The sequence below is a fragment of the Solanum verrucosum genome, unplaced genomic scaffold (assembly GCF_900185275.1).
Source record: "Solanum verrucosum unplaced genomic scaffold, falcon-dt-bn FXZP01000088.1, whole genome shotgun sequence".
NCBI classification, from domain to species: domain Eukaryota; kingdom Viridiplantae; phylum Streptophyta; class Magnoliopsida; order Solanales; family Solanaceae; genus Solanum; species Solanum verrucosum.
Window position 1 is genome coordinate 720555 of NW_026020077.1, and position 15390 is coordinate 735944.

Below are 15390 nucleotides of genomic sequence, written 5' to 3' on the forward strand. Positions count from 1 at the left end.
TTTATAATCGTGGTGTTCAATCAGCTTTCTTGCATCTTGACTAATTTCACGAAATATCTGTTATCTTCCACCAATAACAAATTTTAGGTAACTCTATCCATCAAAATTAAAACAGATGAAAAAAATCCCCTAATATTTTTTTTGTCTCGATTAAGTTTTGAACCTGAGATCTTTGGTTCTCAACAAATAATGTTATGTGATTCTTTATTTTTATTTTTTTGGTTACAAATGTGAAATATATTCCCATTACTTAAGCTACAAATAATACCTCAGACGTGGGTATTACAGATCTTGGGTCAACGAACGCTTATTTGCCCTTCACACCACCCTCTTTTGTTTGCTTCTGCCTTTAATTCTCCATTAGTTATTTCATTTAAATTAATGCTCTAATATTTACAGTTGTATTCAAGTAATGAATTTTCTACGGAGAAACCAAGAATTTTAGTTTATGAATTCTGAATTATAATTATTTTTATTATTATATTTAGTAAAAGTTATTTGTATGTATTAAATGAGCTTTTAATACAAATATATGATTTAAGTCAAAATTATAGAGTTGTGTAGAACATGTAGCAGCCAATGTAGCTCCACAATTGCCAACATTTGAGGTGGTGACGAAATTAGGATTTCAATTTTATGAAGTCTGAATTTTATGATGATAATTTTAAGTTGTGTTCTAAATTTAATATTTGTACATAACTAATGAATTTATTAACATAAATATATTGTTTGAGCAAAATCTATTGAATTCGCAAATGGACTACTAGCTCCAATCCTGAATAGGGGTTGTGGCGAATTGATAAATATTTTATCATCTTTAACTGGAAGTCTCAAATTCGAGAATTAGATATGAAGTCATCTTTATTTGAAAATATTTACCTTCAATATAAGACTTTCGGACTCAAATCTAGAATTAGTTAAGCTCCAATACAAGTATCTAAAAAATCAAGTGGGACCTAAAAAAAAGAAATTCTCTGATTAGACTTACTTAGGCTAATAATTATGAATGTCAACTGTTCATTCAACTCTTCTCCTTATCATTAGCAGATGGTTCATTCTCTTCACAGTCTCATAATTCCATCTGTAATGGAAGTTTATTCAGAATATTGTGTGTTAATCATCATCACTCTGTTTTCTCTCATTTTCATCATCAAATACTACAAGAAAGCAAAATCCCAAATTGGAAATACAAAAAAATTCCCTCCTGGAAGAAGAGGCTGGCCAATTATTGGTGACAGCTTTAATTGGTATAATGCTGTTGCCAGTTCTCATCCTCCTTGTTTTGTTGAACAACAAGTTCAAAAGTAAGTCCCAAAAAAAAAAAAAAACTCTTTTTACTTGAATCTAATTATACCAAATCCTCTGTTTTTTTTTTTTTAATATAAACTTCTTAATAGGTATGGGAAGATATTTTCATGTAGTTTACATGGAAAATGGGCTGTGGTATCAGTGGACCCTGTTTTTAACAAATTTGTAATGCAAAATGAAGGGAAATTATTCCAATCAAGTTATCCAAAATCTTTCAGAGATTTAGTTGGGAAAAATGGAGTGATCACAGCACAAGGAGAACAACAGAGGAAACTTCACTCTATTGCATCTAATATGATGAGATTAGATAAACTTAAGTTTCATTTCTTGAATGATATACAAAGAGTTATTCAAGAAACATTGAATAATTTTCAAGATAATGAGGTTATTCTTCTCCAAGATGTTTGTAGAAAGGTATGTTAATTACAACCCCTTTGGTCTCGACTAATTCAGATTCGTGTTGTGTAATACTTTCTTAGCATTTTTTTTCGTTCAGAAACTTAAATTCGAGAACTCTGATTAAGGGTGACGAACCTGAGGGTTATGTATAACTTCTTGTTTAATGGAAATGACAATACATTGAATTAATTTTCAGTTGGCAATTAATTTGATGGTTAATCAATTACTGGGAGTGTCAAGTGAATCAGAGGTGAATGAGATGGCTCAGTTATTCTCAGATTTTGTGGATGGATGCCTCTCTGTTCCAATCAATATGCCTGGTTTTGCTTACCATACTGCTATGAAGGTAAAATAATTCTATTTTTTTATGAAATTCTTTTTCTAGAACACAAATCGATTTTCGATTTTCAAAAATATTTTTCATGAAAAACATTTTCCCAGAAAGGGAAAAATGAATCCTCTCACTTTCAAATGGAAGTCATTTCAAAATTATTATTTTTTCGGAAAATGACTTTCGTCATAGCAAAAACTAATGTATCAAATTTGCTATAGAAAGTAGCTCAGTTGGTTGACTAGCTGAACTTTTGCCTTACTGGTGATGATAGTTCGATTCACCTACCCATTTAAAAAAAAGAAAGATAGTTGTTAATCATGAATTATTATGTGGGAATTGAATGTTTCCTTTTAAGATATAATATATAGTTGAAAAGCCATCATAGAATTAATCATGAAGTGTATCTCATGTCTTATTATTAATTGATAATGAATAGGGAAGAGAGAATATTATAATCAAGATAAACAAGATAATTGAGACACATAGAAAGGAAGCATCCAATGGGAATGGTGTGATTTATAGATTGCTGGAGGAAGAAAGCTTACCAGATGAAGCTGTTGCTGATTTCATTATAAACCTCTTGTTTGCTGGCAATGAGACAACAGCTAAAACCATGGCATTTGCTGTTTACTTCTTGACTCAATGTCCCAAGGCCATGAAGCAACTACAGGTACATGATTCATGTGTCCTTCATTTACTAGAAAATCGACACGTTGATTTGCCTCCCTTCAAACATGTCTACATCTGGTCATGTTGACATTCAACAAATATCTACCATATAAAGCATGACAAGTATCATTATATGTTGCATGTTTGAATGTAATAATGAATATCACTCTAAGAAGAATTTAAGTTATATACGTGGACAATGTGGAATTTAAGTGACGTTACCAAGTTATAGTATATTTTTCAGGTTATACCTTATTAGGTTTATAAGTTGTCAGTGCACAGAACTTGAACGCAAAAACTTTAAAACGAACAAAGAGAAGTAAGTCAATTGCTTTTAATTTTTATCTTGTGTCCCTAAGGATAGGATGAGCAAGAGAGCTTTAGAAATGAGAAGGGTAGCAACTTTGATAATGAGGAGATGCTCTCTTGGCAAGATTACAAAGCCATGCCTTTTACTCAATGTGTAAGTACTTAATTCCTTCTTCTTTCTCATCTTTTGTCACGAGTAGAATTCATAAACTTAAAATTCTAATTTTACCTCTTCGGTCTTGTGATAAAACTTGTACATATTGACAGGTAATAGATGAAACTCTTAGGCTAGGAGGCATTGCAATATGGTTGATGAGAGAAGCCACAAACGATGTCGTATATGGAGGTATGCCTAGTTTTTTCTTTGCTCAATCCATAAAAATTCCACATCTATTATTATTAAAAATTATTACTAGTGTGAGTGGAAGTATTGCATCAAATAAATAAAAAACGTCTCAATGATTAAGCTTTTAGATGAGAAATGTTTTATGCAATTTTATGTGATTTTAGATTGCAAAGGTGAGTATTATGTTCATCGACAAATGAAAATATTCTACGTGCTTGGTTCAAGAAAAATTAAATTTAACTTGAATACATAGCAAATAAAATAAATAGCGGGCAAATATATAATATATATAGAATTAGTATATAGTATATGTATATAGTATTTTTTAGCCAAGGGGCCAAATGTGTAATTTCTCTTAAAAAAAGTCTCACATTTACATTTTCCTAGTTACTTAAACACCATTCATCTTCATAAGGTAATTAAGACTAATTAGACTGTGTTATACATCACTCTCTTCAAACCTCACTTATGAAATTACACTGATTATTTTGTTATTGTTACTCACATTGTGTTTTTATGGATGTAGATTATGTTATCCCAAAAGGATGCTTTGTTGTTCCATTTCTCTCCGCAGTTCATCTAAATGAAAACATCTATGATGAACCTAGAATTTTCAACCCTTGGAGATGGATGAATCCTGAAAATCAGGTTAACCATTTAACCAATATTTTCAACAATTTTTTTATGGTTATGTTTGTAATTATATAAATAAATGTACTGATGAAATTATTTTCCTTTAATTAAATCACAATTGAAAAAATAGGAAAAAAGAAATTGGAGAGGTAGCCCATTTTTTGCCCCATTTGGAGGAGGTGGACGCTTTTGTCCTGGCGCTGAATTGGCTCGTCTTCAAATTGCACTATTTCTTCATTACTTCGTCACTACTTATAGGTATGCGCTTTATCTAATATATGTGTCAGTGAAAAATAATCAATATCTGATGAAATAGTTAAAATATGCATAAATTGGCTCAGACATCTCGATTAGTCTTTGCTAACAAAGTGAATGCTTACTAAATTTGTAGGTGGAAACAAGTCAAGGAAGATCGTATGTCTTTTTTTCCATCTGCTCGTTTGGTCAATGGCTTTCAGATACAATTAACCAGAAGTTAAGCACTGCCCCACACAATAATTATTATGTATTATTGCTTTTATTAATGTTTCTGAATTCCAATTTGCAATTAAATCATGTACAATTATACTCTAGCTATTTGTTTTTTTTAATTTTCATGTTGTGATATAAAATGTTGTACTGATAATAATCTATTTGTTAGAATTAATTATCAGTAGTGTGATGATTTCTTTGTAAGAATTGATTATTAAGATTGTACATTTTTCTTGTATACTGGTTTTAAGTGATTCCACGTGAACAATATTTATAGTGAAAGTGAAGAGGAAACAAGCCTCCAACAGCATCATGTGACATGACCAAACTTAGAGTTAATTGTACAATTAAATTAATGCTAACAATAAATGTATGAAGTTTGTTGCCATTTTGAGCATTAATTTTGTTTGTGTACTAAGTTAGTTAAATTAAATTTCCACTCTCTAAAATAGTAAAAAGGTATTGGAACTCGCAATTTGTGTGGGGTGACATAATCAATTTATGAAATATAATGAAAATATAATTCACCTTCTTTGCCTGGATTTGGGTGGATATTTAATAATCATTATATTTTGATCCAGTCGAATTCTTTATCTAAAAGTTTTGCTAGTTTTCAAGTGGTTCATGAAATGATAAAATATGACAAAAGTTATACATATATTATTCTTTTTTATAGAAATAAACATATTGATTCATGCACATAGAATATCAAAAATTTTTTTATTCATATTTAAGTAATTTTCAATAATACCATTATCATTATTACAAATATGGAGGGTCGTGAAGTTTCTTGATTCTTTGGTACTTCAAGATTCAAAGAGCAAAATTTGTTCTTTCAATACCAAAAATGATAGTCAAGAGCTCTTCGATGACTTCCCTTGCATTATCAGACAACTTTGATCAGCAAGATGTAAAATTAATATATATTTTAAAATTTATTCGTGTTCAAGAATTTTTATTCTTCTCGACATTTATTATTTCAACGATTAACTTACCTATATAATGAACACTTAAAAATATGCACATTTTTTTTTAAAAAAAAAAGTACTACTCCCTCCATCCCATTTTATGTGGCACTTTTCGGATTTCAAGATTTAAACAAGTCTATCTTTAATCGTAAAATTTTCATAGATTTTTTAAACATTTTGAATTTTCAATTATTGTTACTTATAGTACTTTTTACGTAGTTTACAAATATATAAATTTTATTTTAGAAAAATTGAAGATTTCATGCGCAAATTTTCGATCAAACTTAAATTGTTTGACTCTCGAAAAATGAAAAATACCACACAAATTGAAACAGAGGGAGTACTAGTATATAATAAGATCACTTTGTCACGTGTGTTGTTAAAACAAACCGTAGATTTGGATTATCAAAACAAAGCTTACAGTCGGGTCAGAATAGCCAAGCAAAGGGGGCAGAAGAATAGACCCGATTGCAAGAAATAAAGCCCTAACCATCTCCGATTGGTACTCCGAGCAATTGCAGCCATGGCCGGAAGAGAAGTTCGAGAATATACAAATCTCACCGATCCTAAAGGTACTTTTCCCCATAACTCTAATGCATTTTTTTTTACTGATGATTACATTTTTTGTATTCGTTGATTTCGAGTTTCATTCAAACGAATTGCAGATAAGAAATGGGGTAAAGGTAAGGATAAAATTGATGACGAAGAAATCGCTTTCCACCGCATGGTTTCCAAGGTTAGCGAATCACGCTTCACCATTGTTATCTCATGAATTTGTTTTCAAGCTTCGAATTTACCTCCAGTTCTATTTATTTATTTGAATGGACAATTGATATGTTTCTGCTAAGATATTTGGATATGGATGAATTTCCACTGCATTGAGTGTTCTGATAACCTGCCCTGGCAGGGATCTTGGCATTTCCTACTGGGTGATTAATATGTTCAGATGCAAGATGTTACTGGGGAACGTGGAGGTTACCTTCATGGAAGAGGCGGTATTGAGTTTTGCTCTTTTGGATGCATTTTCCTTTAATTTTCTTCCTGGTTTTGGTGTGCCATTAATCATATATATGATAAAGGGAGTTGTAGTTTATTGAGCATTGTGTAAGTTTTGCAAAATGCAGCCCTGGACAGCGATGACTTGCTCTATCTTAAGGAACAGATGGAAGCTGAGGAGGATGCAGAACGTCTTCTGCGTCGTACTGAAAAACGTGCATTCCAAGCATTTAAGATATCCTTTTATTTGTTTTCTTGGATCATATCTCATCTTGCATGTGTATCGTTTGCTTGTTGGCTTTGTCCAGTGATGGAAAATTTTAAATGATGTCAAGTGAATTTCATTTACATATAGAACCGTTGAGAAGGTTCATATTGATGATTTCTCGCATGGAATTTCTTTTACCAGCACAATACAAGGCTGTGACTTTGAAAAAAAGGGCATTGGTATCTATGGTAATCATGTGATAGATTGTGGTTTCCTTAACAATTTGAAACAAAGCTGTTGCTAACTCGTCACCTGCATTACTTCCTCTGCCACTTCGTGTTGAGCCCAAACCCAAGAGTGGGATCAGGTTTCAGTTTATCTCTTTTACTCCAAGGCAGATTATTGCTTTGTGGTTTTACCCTTTTTTTTGTTCCTTTTTTATTGGGTTGTCTGCCCAAACAATCTTTTGAATTAATCCAACATTATGAGATTGATTTCTTGGCAACAGGCAGCAAGATTTACTAAAAAGAGTTGTAGAAGTCAAATCCAAGAAGCCAAAAGTTTCTAACTCATCCAATGGGAACAATTCCCCTGTACTTCCAAGTACACGGGCTATGTCAAGTGGCAAGTCTGGTGCTGATAATGAGGAGATAGAAACTTTGCTGGTCAGGTCAAATGAAGCTGGTGATAGAAAGATAGATAATCCAGTAAAAAGCTTGCTTTCAGTATATGACAGTTCTGATGATGATGATGACTGATTTTACAAGGATTTATCATGTTTATGATGTTTAGTTTAGTGTTAGAATTAAGAATCATCAGTTGCGGGTACAGTGTGCCCAAAATGCAGTGTTTGAATCACAAACATCATTAGTTGTTTTACTATGCACATTCTGATCAATGCGTCTGACTTGTTTGCTTTAACATGGGTACCGATGATTGACTTCAACGATTGACATTTGATAATGAAGCATTTCTACACCCCTGTATATGAGGGAGGAGCCTGAATCTTCATCTGTGTGCCCACAATGCAAGTGTTTGAATCAACGAACATCATTAGTTGTTTTACTATGCACATACTGATCAGTGGTTCTGACTTGTTTGCTTTAACATGCTTACCGATGATTGACTTTAACGATCGACATTTGACAATGAAGCATTTCTACACCCCCTGAATGTGAGGGAGGAGCCAGAATCTTCATCTGTGTGCTGTATATTACATGGATTGTCGGTGCTAATATGTAGCAATTTGTTCGTTATGTGAATGGTAAATTCACCATTGGATCAAACCTAAATTGTAATGCTGAGAGGACTGAAAATTGCATCAATAATAAGAAAACCGTGAGAAGCATGGCTTAAATGTAGTTAACGAATTATACTGTTCACAATAGGTAAAACTGTCGGTACATCTCGTGTCAATTATTAGGTTTAATAAAGTTGAAAAGGGTTAAAACATAATTGAAAAAGCATCTTTTAATAGCACAGATTGCACACAGGGAATTAACTTTTAGGTCGTTCTCAACTTTTTCCATTTACAGGAACACACACAACTACAATTACATTCATGATCTCATGAAGAGTTCTATTGAGTAATGAAAAGTTCATGCTTAGTTATGAAATAACGACCGATAATGTTTGCTTTCTCTACAATAAACTGCTCATGAAAGGTTCCCATCCGTTTGCTGGGTATATCAATAGAGAGATCTTTCAAGTTTGGCAGACCCTCAACTTGCATACCATCTCCACAAATGAGGAATTGATTTCCAACTATAAAAGATCCAGAGACACGAATTGCTACTCCGTCTTGACCATTAGCTCGACATTGAAGTTTCTCTACAACATGGACAAGCTTTTCTGGAGGCCATTCTCCAGCTAATGTGTTCCGTATGTTGGACAAGGTTGAAAAAATATTGTTGGGACCAATGGATTCTATGCCGCCAAAACTTAGAAGTCAAATGAACATAAATGTAAGTCAAGAAGATAAAGAGCTTTAAATTTGATAATAAATGAGTGCACAAGAGTTCTTATATTCCACAATATCTCAGTGTATATACAGATACTCTGGTCATCATGTTGGTACACCCACAACAGTTTCACGAAAATGCAATTCAAGGCATGCTGCACAAAAGGGCCTCAAGATCCTCAGATCCCACAATATTCCCAAGTAAGACCTAGCTGCTAAATATAAGAGCCTTAAATTCCTCAGATCCCATAATATCCCACAATATCCCTGTGTGTTTATATGCATGCTTGTTACGTGCGTTAATACACACAGACAACTAAAGACAGACATATGCTAAAAATCAACTCTCCTTGCAACAAACAAGTGTAGATTTAACATAGCAAATGTCATATACCTGAAAGTGGAGCATTCATTATATAATGTCTTGGTATGCTGCCAAAATTCATCAGATCCATCAAATAGTAAATAATAATGTATCGTCAGCATCTGAACAACAAACAACAAACATGAATTTAGCATTACCTACTCTAGAAATTTTGACCTGTTGTAATTTTAATTGATAGCGAGTGAACAAAATTGAGACAGCTTGATTCTTAGATTTTCACTAAATGAAAGAAATCAGAGTTACTGAAAAGGCAAATATGAAGTAGGAAAACTCACATCTGCCAAATCCTTCATCCTCTGTGTTGGATCAAAAATGTCTCTGACAAAAGTACCCAAGTCTAATGCAGAATCACTATACTTGATAATGAATGGATGTGACAGTAGCTGCAATCAAAGAGCACACTAAGCCACCAACCATTCTTAAACCAGTCTACCTTGTATATCATAATATAATGATTATATGTTGTAAAGGTCCTGAAGGTATAAGTCTATGCAGAAAACTCTATGATCATTGAAGTAACTGAACCCACCCGTTTCATACAGGTTAAATAAAATTCAATTCAAGTTCTAACAATGAAAAGCAATATGAAATAGGTAGCTCCGTGTTTCAATAAATATATATGCACACACAATATCCCTCCAGCTCCAACAATGGAAACTATATAAATAATATTAAACCCCTTGTGCCTGGCGGTTAGGCACCCCTACAAATTTTAGACAACCAATCCATCAAGAAGCACCGGTTTTCATTTAATAAGACGAAATCATATTTGTCTACAAGAAACAACCAGTGTATTATAGAGAAAAGGTCATGTTTCCCAGTTCAAGTTTTTAACAATTTATAATAGGGCATCTTACATAAATCCCACTAATTTAGATCCTAATTATTATAATTCCCAATAGTTTGTAATATTACTTTTTATACCATAATTTGACCTCGAGATACATGTATCATTAAGGGCAGAGATACAAGTATCCAATAGTTTTTAAAGCTAAGTTAAATAATTTCTCAATTTGAATTAAAGGGGTGTAACTTATTTCCTTTATTAAGGATTGATTGTTGACTAATTAACAACCCAACAGATTTACAGGATCTTGAGTATTAACTCTAACAAGTTTTCCTAAAATAACGAAATCATAAACCCAAATAATTTTGTTATTGTACTCTTCATCTTCTTCATCGGTTCCTTCCTTTGTATCCACCTGAATCCTACGCCAACTTTTTAAAACACATATAAAGGGGAATACATCGGCAGGTTGAGGTGCAATTTAAAATAGTCTAATTATGATAATGGAACTGAATAGAATGAAATTAGTACAAAGAATCATGTAGTTTTCTCCTTTCATATTGATCTCGGCTGAACGACCAAAATCCTTGTCATATGCATCAACCAGAAAGGTTCTCTATTGCCCTTTGTAATGCTATATGTATCTCGAGCATGAATCTCGTAGCTTAATTTTTAAAAGTTTATACAATCGAACTTCAGAGAAATATGAGTTTTATCTCAGATACATGTATCAATATGTATCTCAGTCTTAAAAAACTGTTAGATACATGTATCTCGCCACTAATGATACATGTATCTCATAGCCTAATTTGTAAAAGTTTATACAATAGAACTTTAGAGAAATATGAACTCTATTTCAAATACATAAATAAGATGTAAAACCAAGATACATTAGAATAATGAAAAAAAAGTAATTTACATCTTTGTATACTTGTGATTATCAAGATTTAGTTTTGAATTAGGGACATGGAATTGAGAGGATTAAGAAAGAAAGGGAGAGGGTGAAAGTGTTTGAAGATCGTGGGGGGTGGGCTGGGGGTGAGAGATACGGAAGGTAATGGGATTTGGGGAGGGAGCAACAGATCGAAGTGAGAGAAACACTTTTTGAATTGATAATTTACCATTAATTAATAAGTTTAAATTTTAAGATAATTATTTAATATCATATATAAGAGATTTGTGTATCTAATTAAATATTTTAAACTATATGGTATAAAAAATAAAAGTGGTATTGTGCGTAATTTTTTTAAACTAGAGGTAAATTAAGTATATATGGTACTAAAGTATGTCTAACTAGGTAGTTTTTCCTTTATAATATTGTAAGGGCTCGTTTGGTGTGAGGGATAAGCATAAATAGTCTTGGGATAAAAAATAGTCCTGGAATAAAATTTAGATGTCTTGTTTGGTTGACATGTTTGGGATAACTTATCCCACCATTTATAGCATAGTGATGGGATAAGTTATCTCATATACATGGTGGGATAGGTTATCCCAGGATAACTAACCCCAGGATAGTTAATCCGGGGATAACTAGTTCCCAACCAAACGACCCCTAACTATCTAATAATCAATAGTATGCACTTGACTGGAAAATGGTAAGACATATTAATAACTAAAACTGAAAATTATTCCAAGTGATTTGAGTAAAATTGACAGTCTGGTTCTGTTTCCAGCAGAATCACAGTGCCTTGGTAGGTGCTAAAAGACGGGGACCGAAATACGCACTACCTATTGATCGTTACTATCAAGCTCAAATAAACCACTCGGCTGAAAATTATTCCAGGTCACATCCCTCGGGTCAAGAAAAATACATCTAACCTATTCAACTGTAAGCAATGGTGTGATGATTCCCTCATCATACTGACATATTGACTTTTACTTTGTATCTTTCATGCTCTTACTAATATACTTTACCATACAATTCTCAGAAATGCAGTCAAACTTATATCATATAGAGTGGGAAAGAGGGCTGATATTTCTTTTTTTGTTGTTCAAGATCGGCATATAAGTGTACAAGTGATCAACAAATCATTACTAGAGGTACATCTGACTAATACTTCTTCCACAGCTCCATTGCCTATTTAGAATGTGTAGAACATCCACCCTTTCTTGTGATTTATTTCCTTGTAAAAGAAAATGTGTACTAACCTGATCTGCTGTCGGCCTGTCATCAGGATTTTTTTTGAGGCAAGCATCAACGAATGAGCAGAATTCTGGTGAATAGTCGTGTCTTGACAGTGAAGGAGACGGATCATCTAGGATCTGCCATCATAATATTGGAAAAACAAGGATGTGATGATGAGATCTTTACAGGAGTTTGAACTCAAACTTGCATATTATATATCCTGGGTGAGTGGAGGGACGTTACGTTACATATCCTGTTAAAATAATCAAGAACAGAAAGACAAGAAAGAAAGCAGTAGAAGATTGACCTGCAACATGAGATTGACAGGTCCTTCATTTGCTGTATATGGAAATTCACCTGTACCACACTCAAAGAGTGCAAGCCCAAGGCTCCAAATGTCAGCTGGATAAGAGTAATTCTCATTCCGTATTCGTTCCGGCGACATGTAAGTTACTGTTCCAACAAAAGTAGCACACTGGAAAACAAAATAAATTAGAAGAATGAATCTGAAACAAGATACACTAGAAGATTCATTATCCATTTCCTGCATAAAGAAAAGTGGTATTCAATATAACCTTCATTAACTAACCATAGCAATTGAGCTTTCTAAACCAGCACTAATTCCAAAATCAGTTATTTTGGGCTCCCCCTTGAGATTGACAAGTAAATTTGCTGGCTTTATGTCTCTGTGGACTAAATGTCGAACTCCGTGCAAATAACTGAGACCCTTAAAGAACAGCAAGCATCTATAAATAAAAATAAAGGACAATACTAAGATAACCACTAAAGAAAGATGTTGAACAAGAGTCCTTACATGCAAGAGCTTTTGAACCATTGAGGAAAGGATAGGTTCTGGAATGCTCTTCCTAATTTTTATGATATCCGCAAGAGAACCCCCATCCATGTACTCTAGAGCTATGCTTATCTGCCCAGAATCAGGAGTATAAAAAGCTCCATAGAACTCGACAAGACCTTGGTAACATGGTGCCTCACACAATGTCCTTATTTCAGTAAGTAGTTGCTGCCTTTTCTCCTAAAATGCAAGAGGAAATATTTCAGTGAACAGAAAATTGGACATTTTCCTATTTTCTTATGGCCAATTCCTTCTTAAATTATTACACGGTCACGTAACATTCAGTTATCAACACGCACAAAAATTCTTTTTAACATAAGATGATCTATTGATACTACACCCTTTATGCTTCATGGATGCATATGTTATAGTTTGCTACACCGAAATAGATGAAAAGCCCAAAATAGTCCTTATCTTTGGGCTAAGACTCAAAGTCATCCTTGTTTTTTTACATGGAGCACTAATAGTACCCATGTTTGTAATATTGATGCAGAATTATGGTCATCCCCCAAACTTTCATCTATCTTTTAACGTTGATCTTGTCCACAATTTAGTGTATGAAATGTTCAGTCGTCTTCCTCTATGTTTAGTAGAAACAATAACTCCTAAGAGAGAAGGTGAGAAGAAGAGTACTCCTTGTTCTGTACAGTCCAAACATCATTGCAGGCTTGCAGCTAAGCCAAGAGTCTAGTTTTGCTTGTTTTTGTCTACTCACTAGGGGTACTACCTTGTAGACATATTAGGGATTGGGTAAAGGAAGCAAAAATCAGAGGAAGGAGCACATTAAAATTACAGGGCTTATAAAGGAATAAGAAATTAAAGATAGATAGAGTTAAACAAACATTAATATGGAATTCACAAACCTTCTCAAAAATATTTATCTTCTTCAAAGCAATAATCCTATGAGTTGGAATATGAATTGCCCTCTGAACAACACTACTGGCACCGGCACCTATGGCACCAAAGACCCTCATCTCATGGGAAGCACATCTATATGTCTTTTCACCATGATCTGTATCATCAACAGGCCACTTTTGTAATCCCAGCTCATTGATATTGTATACTCCATATGATTGACTCAACAAATTCACAGTTCCGGCATCCGATAGCTTCACAAAAACCCCAATATCATCCCTCCGGCCATCCCTCATATAAAATTCAGTTCACAACAAAAAAGAAGAACTTACAGAGTACGAATCAAAAGGATCGGATGTAGAGGTAGGTGAAAAACCCTTGTCAGCATCAAACAAAGGCACAAGTTTCTTCTTCAATTCCTCCAGTCCAGCCATCACACACTAAAAAATCTCAACAACTAATAAGGGCTCAATTCCAAATTAGTTGGACATCAATTACACATCATGTGAACTGAATTTGTAGAATTGAAGCAATATGAAGAAATATGAACAGAAAACCAAAAGCGCCTTAACACTTAGAGATTACTTATTAGAACAAAATCAATTCAATTTTACGGCCTTCATGGACGAACCAGTTCCACTTGATGAAAACGATCTGCTCTTTAGCTTCTTCTATGGTACAACAAAAGAAGCAGAAATTACAACGACAAATATAGAACGCAAGCAAGCAATCAATCACCTGCTTAGATGATCAAAAGTACAACGATAAAGATGATGGATCGGTAGACGTTGGATTTGGAATACAAAATGAGAATATAAATAAAATTGGTTCTTAATATATATATATATTTTATTAAAAAGTTTAATATAAATAGCTGCCCACTAAAAAAATAATCATCAGATATGAAGTATACATATAAATATAATAATGGTGTACAATATATGTATATTTATGGATAAGTTAGTTTTGCAATCCTTTATAAATTTATTTTTAGTTATATGTTATTTTGAGGTATTTTTATTTTTATACAAAAGATATACTATGAAGTATGTGAATAGGATGCTTGGTAAGGAGTGCGTCGATAAATTTGAAATAATCAAATTCTAATATGAATTACCAATTACCGAATGGAAAACAAAAAGTTAACATAAGAGAGATGCTAAAATCATATTTTTTTTCAAAAATGCAAATATTTTTAAGTGAGGATCAAGTGTGTGACTTCCTTTTTTTCTTTTCCCTTTGCAATGTTGTCCCCATACATTTGTCTAGTTCAAAAAAGTCACTACTATTTATCTATTTTTATTTTTATTGGTTTTGTCATAAGAAATTTATTGGAGTACCATTGGAAAAAAAACATTTCTTCTAAGACACTATAGCACCATTGAAAAGACATTTGTTTTCACTTTTCTTTCTTGCAATTCTTTGAGAAATTTTCTTGCAAAAAAACTGGGAAAAATTGCAACTTATTTACAGGATGACTATATTTAGTTTGCTTGGATGCTGCATTAGCATTTCTTTCATCTAACTTGCCATCTTTGGGTAGAGTGATGAGCTCATTATTTACGGAGTTACGAACAGCCCTGTATGCTCATCTTGCCATCTTTAGGTGATTTTGCACAACTCCAGCTTCCCAAAAACAAAAGTGTGCATATCAAGGAATAAGAAGAACAAATAAAAATGGTTAGATTGTTTAAGAGCTATTTACATGAACATGCATCTCCAGTGAGGATAGAATTACACCATCTCCTATATAAACCATTTTATATCCAATGCAGCTCATCTAA

General features: G+C 33.1%; 3 protein-coding genes across 5 annotated transcripts; 2 read left to right on the forward strand and 1 right to left on the reverse strand.

Annotated features, from left to right (window-relative positions):
* The first annotated feature begins 1047 nt into the window (after positions 1-1047).
* On the forward strand, positions 1048-4499 carry LOC125824113 (abietadienol/abietadienal oxidase). The gene is made up of 9 exons (XM_049503471.1): positions 1048-1304; positions 1398-1722; positions 1904-2053; positions 2478-2711; positions 3075-3173; positions 3287-3365; positions 3892-4013; positions 4129-4256; positions 4390-4499. Exons 1-9 carry the CDS (start codon positions 1048-1050, stop codon positions 4475-4477), a joined length of 1482 nt encoding a protein of 493 aa, XP_049359428.1. The 3' UTR covers positions 4478-4499.
* Positions 4500-5833: 1334 nt separating this feature from the next.
* LOC125824140 (uncharacterized) lies at positions 5834-7562 on the forward strand. Of its 2 annotated transcripts, XM_049503501.1 has the most exons (6): positions 5834-6009; positions 6103-6173; positions 6384-6432; positions 6562-6668; positions 6932-7008; positions 7150-7562. In XM_049503501.1, the coding sequence occupies exons 1-6, from the start codon at positions 5961-5963 to the stop codon at positions 7397-7399; spliced, it is 603 nt and encodes a 200-aa protein (XP_049359458.1). In that variant the 5' UTR covers positions 5834-5960; the 3' UTR covers positions 7400-7562. The 2 variants fall into 2 exon arrangements, 1 of the variants encoding a protein (XP_049359458.1); XR_007442756.1 differs by lacking the exons at positions 6932-7008; positions 7150-7562 and having other exon boundaries at positions 6345-6432; positions 6562-6717.
* A 646-nt stretch (positions 7563-8208) lies between these two features.
* LOC125824110 (mitogen-activated protein kinase kinase 3) lies at positions 8209-14408 on the reverse strand. Of its 2 annotated transcripts, none has more exons than XM_049503468.1 (10): positions 14185-14408; positions 13939-14046; positions 13615-13860; positions 12713-12931; positions 12488-12625; positions 12206-12373; positions 11922-12035; positions 9262-9369; positions 8996-9087; positions 8209-8581 (listed from the first exon to the last, which is right to left on the reverse strand). In XM_049503468.1, the coding sequence occupies exons 2-10, from the start codon at positions 14038-14040 to the stop codon at positions 8221-8223; spliced, it is 1548 nt and encodes a 515-aa protein (XP_049359425.1). In that variant the 5' UTR covers positions 14041-14046; positions 14185-14408; the 3' UTR covers positions 8209-8220. The 2 variants fall into 2 exon arrangements, with proteins under 2 accessions (XP_049359425.1, XP_049359426.1); XM_049503469.1 differs by having other exon boundaries at positions 14345-14363.
* Between the last annotated feature and the right edge of the window lie 982 nt (positions 14409-15390).